Genomic DNA, 7,559 nt, shown 5'->3' with positions numbered 1-7,559 from the left:
GACGTCTAATCCCTATTTAGACGTCGGGGTGGCCGATAGATGCCTAATGACAATTGAACAATCACTTTTCGCAGCCCATTTGGCGTCGGGGGAAGGGGGATCGACGTTTAAATAGCTTATAAACGTCAGAATGGCGAGATCAAACGTCTAAATGGCGTCAAAAAGTAACTTTTTGGATTCTGAGCTTACCCTTTAGGCATCTGATATGGGCGGCCGACGTCTAAATAGACTACAGACGTCAGCCCCCCTGCACCCCGACGTGAGTAACGAATAAATAATTAATTCTTTTTAATTTTTCGTATCTTTTTTGCGTCTATCTGGGGGGAGCTGACGTGTATGAGTATTTAGACATCAGTGGACCCCCTGCCCCCCATTGTCAACATCTAAATACTTATTCTAATTACAAAAATGTCACCAATCATTTTTTAATGTTGGATATTCGGGGGTCGGACATCTAAACGGTGATGTGAAAGGCCTTTTCTGCACTTGTGTTTACATTGTGAGAGTGTGTTCTCATTAAAACCTTTTGTGTAAATCTCAAATCATTATAGTGAAAGATCCTTCAATCTAAGGTTGATTGCAAAGGTGATTGGATGTAGGCATTGAAGCCGAACTAGGATAAAAACCTTGTGTTTGTTCTTTTCTCCTGATCTGTTTTACTTTGAATTCACTACAAAAAAGAAGGGCATTACCGAAGGCCAAAAGCCCTCGGAAACAGCCCAAAACCGTCGGTAAAAGGTAATTACCGAAGGCTTATCGATGGCCAAAGAACCCTCGGTAAATCGCTTGTCGCTAACATTTACCGAGGGCTTTTGCCCTTCGGTAATTACCGAGGGCCAAAAGCCTTCGGTAAGGGCCAAACGTAAATAGGGCTTTTGCGATCCAGAATTTCCTCTTCGATCTCTTCTCTAGAAAGAGCGATCCAGAATTTCCTCTTCTCCTTCTTCTCGGCGCACTGAGTGTCTGCGAACCCTCGTAGCCGGAGGGACTTCGGAGCGGGGTTCTCGCCGTGGTTCGAAACGGCGTCGTGAAACTCTCTCGCGCCGTTGTTGGCGTGGTTCCGTGAAGGACCAGTTCCGATCTCGAGCGCAGACTTGGGGAGCGCGGGTTTGCGGGGTCGCAAGTTCCACGGCTTTTGCACAGCCTCCTCGGCGTCCTCGATGTCGCGCTTCGCAGCTTCGTCGTTAGTTTCATCATTGCACGACGGCGCCTGAAGTGGTTGTGGTGGTGGAGCTAGCGGCTTGAGGGAGCAGGTGGGGAGTGCAAATCGGTTGCGATTGGTCCTGGATCCAAGGCGGTGGGGGCGGGAGTGGGGGTCGGAATCAGGTTCGGAGGCGTGATCGGAGGGGTGGGAGGAGGGGCGGCGGCAGCGGTGGTGATGCGCTGCGTTGGTGTGGTGGTTCTTGCCGCTGGCTCCCCATTTCAAGAAGGGAAGGGCGAACTTGTGCAGAGGCTGGGACTTCACCGGAGGCTGCGCCGGTGCGGTGGACATTCGGAAACGCAGAAAGCTCTGGAAGCTGGGGGAGGATTGTGTATTTGGAAACGGTGTTGTTGGGAATGAGAGTAAGAAAATGGGGGAAAAGGAAGAAGAGAAGAGGAATACAGAGAAAAACGCTCACGGAATGTTTCATTCGAAGAGGGAAACTAAACCCTTTAATCCAATTTCTTGAGCCTTTTACAGGCAGCCCACATCCTTCGGAACATCCTTCGATAAAAAAAGATTACCGATGGCCTATAGGCCTTCGGTAAATACCCGCTGGTAATTTTAACATTTCTTGTAGTGATTGCATACGTGTTTTACGTAGATTGCAAGAAAGATTCAATATCATTCAAAATTTACAAAAAGATTTAAAAGACATTCGTTTTTAGTAATCACCAATTCACCCCCCTCTTGTTGTTGAGAAACAAGGCAATTCGTTTCTAACAACTGCAACTTGTTATATGCCTATAGGAACAAATTGAAGTGGGTTTGAGTCAAAGCACTACTAATGAATCACAGGTTTCCCCTTATTATGTTGTTGGTAGAGTGTTAGGCCTAGAAAATTTTGGGAGAGTGTGATGCATGGGTTTGGGAGCAGATCCTACTAACTCATTCAAAAATACAAAAATTCGACTTTCAGATTTAAGCATTGGTTCATCTGGAACTGCCACATCATCAACATCTTCTAATAAATTGAGTACTTATTGATTAAGTTGTAAGGACTAGTTTTATTTTAAATTACTTATATGTTACTATGATGATTTTGACAATGGAATTACATGAATTTGTGATGTCTTTTGTTACATTAATATTGTTACAAATAAATATTTTTGATTCAAAAATATAAACACCTCAAATGGTGACATAAATTAAATAGTACTAGAAAAATAAAGTAATAAACCTCAAACTAAATAATAGAAATGAGGAAGGTTACAACTTCTACAAAATAATTGTCAAATTAAATAGCATATATTAATCCCAAAAAATAGTGTAAAAAATATAGGTATTTTTTGTGATAAAACAATTTAAAATATAGGAGGTTAGAAACTCCCACAAAATAATAGCTAGTAATAGAGGGAGTTTTTACCCTACACTAGAAAACCTAAACAAATTGAATGTGATACCAAGGTCGCAGAAAACCCCTACAGTTAGGTTGTGGCAACTCAAACTACGGCAGTTTGAAAAACCTTCGGAAATTACTTTATGGAGGATAAAAATTCCTTCAAATCAAAAAAAAAAACTTCCACTAAATAATTTTTTTTGTAGTGGCAAGGTGGTTTGTGGTTCCTAGTGGTTGGTGTTGGACTCACGATAATGATGTAATTTGATGCATCACAATGATGGAGGAACAAAGTTGCTGTAACGGTGATTCCAATGGTAGTTGACAACGTGGTTCGATGACAACATAAAATACTTTTATTGTACACAATAATCACGTATACAACAATTCAACAACTCATATAAACACGGTCAATGAGGACCATCTATCGTTAACCCTTAAATTCATATATATCTCACTTCAAATTAAAATTAAAGCAGATTATATGAACTTTTGCACCCGTTTGATTTATAATACGAGATAGATTAGAACTAAAGTAATATAATAAGTTGTTATTACATTTGCTTTTTGCTAAGGTATGAAGTTTACTTTGAGTGAAAAAAGGTGAATTAGTTAGATTGAATATATACAAAATCTTATATATTGAGATTTTACTTCCGATCCAGTGGGTCACAATTGAGTCTGCTTGTATTACATATTCTTCATTACAGTACACGAATTTCTTAATATAATTATACTAAATAAATAGTGTCACATATAAGTAATATAAACATTTGAGTATCCACAACGTTAAGTCATATGAAACATGTTGAAGTATTGTTTGAAGATCAAATTAATATTACATTCATAATTGAAATCACACTTTCAGACTTTTTCTTCTTCTTAATTTCATGATAATTACTATGCAATGTAGTATTACATTGAAAAGTTAAAATGACAGGTATATTTACAAATTATCAATAAATGTTTCTCTTATTCTCCTCCTTTCCATCATATAGCTCGGCAATTTCCCAGAGAAGCGTCGAACCAATTAACAGTGTGCAAAATAATCTTTGTTTTGTTGCATGAACAGCTTCATCTATGAGAGTGGAGCTCTCAAGAAAATAAGAGGAGAATTAAGTGAAGTCCATGTAGACTCCTCCTCCTCATTATGATGTCCCAAAAGACAATGCTGTAATTCATAATAAAGGTTTTTGTTTAAAAATTCAATTAGTTTCAATTCAACGATTAACTAAATAAAACACAACAATCAAAAAACACTACCTTTGGTATACTTCCTTGATTTGATTTTCAGATAATCTGATCACTCTTTAAAAATTTTATGTGTCCTTCTTCCTCCTCTTCATCTTTCACAACCAAACCTATTCTTTTTCTCATTGATTAAAGTTCAATGCCTTCAACCAGAAAACTCTACGAATCTCTGCCTTATATAGATGAAAAAAATACGAATAGTTCAATCAAAGAGGATTAATATTAATTGTTTTTGGCAACACTCGTTTTAAATAGATTCAAAATAGGAAAAAGTAATTAATATATGCATTTAGTTATTAGATAATGTCATTAATGTAATAAATTAATGAATATAAAATATCATTAAATATACTACATCAAATTAATACATATATTAATGTAACATTTTTAATCAATTCGTATACACAAAAATATCAAAATATATATATCTATATATATATATATATATATATATATATATAACTATTGTTTTCTTTTTTCTATTTCAATTTGTTGTTGTCCTTTAGACTTTGTTCACTTGAATGGATTGTGAGGAAAGTAATTGAGGGAATTGAAAGGATTTGAAGGTAAACTTTTTTATTGTTTATTTGAGTGAATTTGGAGGAGGTAAGTGAGAGTGAATTTGGAAGTAAAGTTTGTGAGAATTAGTGTAGGGTTTGATTGATGTTACAAATTAAAAAAATTTACTTCCAAATCAATAGTGAATTTATGTGCTAATATTATATGTTGCTGTTTTAAATTTGTAAATAAGAAATTTGTTAAAAACTAGTTGAGGAACACTTTGGCTAAGGAAAGACTTGGTACTTAAGTTGACCATTGTGACGCACCTCTCTTTCTTGGAAGTCTACTCGACAAGTTTTTAACTTAAATCCTATTGAACAGATTATGTACTGTTAAATTATTATGCAATATATCTTGTTGGAATGGAAATTTCTGATGAATTCATGTTATTGTGGTAGATATGGAATTATGAATTATAATTGTGATGGTAGGATAGAGGAATCTTAAAAACCGGAGTTGGTACATCCATGATCATAGAGCAGCCCTGGTCAAATCCAGTAAGTTGTGACTAGTCATATGTACTGACGTTTATAGTGAGTTTGATTCGTCAAACATTTGATTCTTCTCCGGTGACCATTTATGGTGATATTTTAGTATTGTTAATTTATTTTATGATATATTCATTTTGTATGATTTCTGTTATGATTGTAATTTATTATATTGGATTTGAATTTATGCATCTGAACATGATATGAGTATTATGGGGAGATTTCATAATGGTATAATATGAGTTGAGGAATGTGAGCATCGTGTGAGTCTCGTGGAGAGATTCTGTAATGATATGGTATTTGTGTATATGTTGATGTTGAGGGTCCTGATGTTGGAGGTTATCCTGATACTCTAATAATCATTCAGTCTCAAGTAGAGAAGGATGAATTATGTGGTGAGAGGGGCAGGAGGTCCTGGTCTATGTGCCGGTTTTGGACATAGTGTTGAGGACTAACCTTGTGGATGGTATGAAGGGCAGGAGGTCCTAGTCAATGTGTTGATTTTGGACATAGTGTTGAGGACTAACCTTGTGGATGGTATGGAGTATTTTGGAAGTGTATTTGTAAGAGGAAGTAGAAGTCATCACAAGTGCATAACCTCTCGTGACCGCTCATCAACATATCATTGGAGTAAGTGTCTATTGGGTATTGTGGAAATGAGTGTCTATTGGGTATTGTGGGATGAGTGTCTATTAGTAATTGTGGTATTGTTGTATGAGTATCTATGATGCGATTGTTGTATGATGATATGAGTATCTATGATGCGATTGTTGTATGATGGTATGAGTATCTATGATGCGATTGTTGTATGATGGTATGAGTATCTATGATGCGATTGTTGTATGATGGTATGAATATCTATGATGCGATTGTTGTATAATGGTATGAGGGTGTCTGACATAATTATTATATGAGGTTTGTTGAGTGTATCAAAGTAATTATGCATGTTTTATAAATGATTGGTTGCATGTTAGTTCACCCTACTTATTTGCGTTTGTGTGTGTGCGATGATCGTATAATTCGTTATACGGGACCAGATGGAGGAATGTCGTCTGATTCGGTGCCAATGAAGAAAGAGATAGAAGAATTTGAGTTATATTTATGAGTTTATAATTCACTAGTGCAGAAACGGCTTTTCACGTCACCCAATAAACGTCCGTCCCACGAATCCCCAACGTATATATGTGACCGGTGGCATTATAGTAAATAAGTGGACCTCTAGACGTCCGTCCGTGGTCGAACCGGACGTTTATAACATTATAGACGTCCGTCACAAGCGGACGGACGTTTTAAAGGCTGCCTTGTCAATCCTTGAACGTCCGTCGTGGGTCGCGCTGGACGTTTATAGTATTATAGACGTCCGTCCCAGGGGCACGGACGTTTTATAGGCTAACGTTTTCAATCTCTGAACGTCCGTCCTGAGGTGAGCGGACGTCCGTCCTGACAGGGTCATCCTCTGAACGTCCGTCCTGGGTCGAGCTGGACGTTTATAATATTGGCGTCATCCTCTGAACGTCCGTCCTGGGTCGAGCTGGACGTTTATAATATTGGCTTCAGTCCTGGAACGTCCGTCCTGGGAGAGCCCGAACGTCCGTCCTCAGAACGGACGTTCAGAGGACTGACAGAGCTGCTGGGGTACTAATTGATTTAAGTGCACTGAACGTCCGTCCTGAGGGGCACGGACGTCTATAATATTATAGACGTCCGCGCCCCAGAGGACGGACGTTCAGAGGAGATAAAGTAATTATTACCCCACCCACTCGTCAGTGCACTGAACGTCCGTCCTGAGGGGCACGGACGTCTATAATATTTAGACGTCCGTGCCCCTCAGGACGGACGTTCAGTGCACTGACAGAGTGGGTTGGGTAATAATTACTTAAGTCCGCTGAACGTCCGTCCTGAGGGGGCGCGGACGTCTATAATATTATAGACGTCCGTGCCCCTCAGGACGGACGTTCAGTGTACTGACGAGTGGGTGGGGTAATAATTACTTTATCTCCTCTGAACGTCCGTCCTCTGGGGCGCGGACGTCTATAATATTATAGACGTCCGTGCCCCTCAGGACGGACGTTCAGTGCACTGACATGGGTAATTGAATCGTTTAGGTTTTCATCAGAATTTTAGACGTCCGTCTTGGGACGGACGTTGATAACATTATAGACGTCCGAGCCATGTTAACGGACGTTTAAAGCCCCGCGAAATTCAATTTTAAATTCATTACAACGTCCTATTAGTGGCGGGACGGACGTCTATAATATTATAGACGTCCGTGCCCACGTGGCCCGGACGTCTATGTTCATTAAAATGGAAAGCGCGAACCGTGACCATTCACTGTTCGTCTTCTTCCCCGCGAACGCGAGCTGCTGCTGCTGCGCCGTTGACATTTCCAGGTTGGTTTTCTCACTTTTGGACCGTTTAAAATTACATTTAATCCGATTACATTGCTCTGTGATGACATGTCTTTGATTTGAACCGATTAAAAATGGTTTTGGGTCCGTTTTTTTGCAGACTCTTGCGTGTTCTTGGGCGGCTTCCTTGAGTCTTTTTGGACTGCGTGTTGGGCCGTATACTCCTCCACTTCCCTCCTTCTCATTTGGAATCTACTTTTCAGGTTAGCTTGTTGGTTGAAAATTTTGTGTATGCATGTATGTGGTATGGACGTTTTTGACTGTAAAATGTGTATTAGTTATTTATTGTGTTAAACGATTAAGAAATGTGT

General features: G+C 39.0%; 1 protein-coding gene across 1 annotated transcript; it reads right to left on the bottom strand.

Annotated features, from left to right (window-relative positions):
- Positions 1 to 826: 826 nt before the first annotated feature.
- On the bottom strand, positions 827 to 1,583 carry LOC148200917 (uncharacterized). Its single transcript, XM_088113087.1, has one exon. The coding sequence runs from the start codon at positions 1,490 to 1,492 to the stop codon at positions 827 to 829; it is 666 nt and encodes a 221-aa protein (XP_087969213.1). The 5' UTR covers positions 1,493 to 1,583.
- Between the last annotated feature and the right edge of the window lie 5,976 nt (positions 1,584 to 7,559).

This window comes from Vigna umbellata, chromosome 4 (assembly GCF_029865625.1).
Source record: "Vigna umbellata cultivar VRB3 chromosome 4, Vumbellata_1.0, whole genome shotgun sequence".
Taxonomy (NCBI): Eukaryota; Viridiplantae; Streptophyta; class Magnoliopsida; order Fabales; family Fabaceae; genus Vigna; species Vigna umbellata.
Note: the sequence above shows the minus strand (reverse complement) of the source record. Positions and strands in the feature narration are given on the sequence as shown.

Excerpts from the sequence above, each read along its gene's own strand:
- LOC148200917 (XM_088113087.1), bottom strand. The coding sequence starts at position 1,492 with ATGTCCACCGCACCGGCGCAGCCTCCGGTGAAGTCCCAGCCTCTGCAC.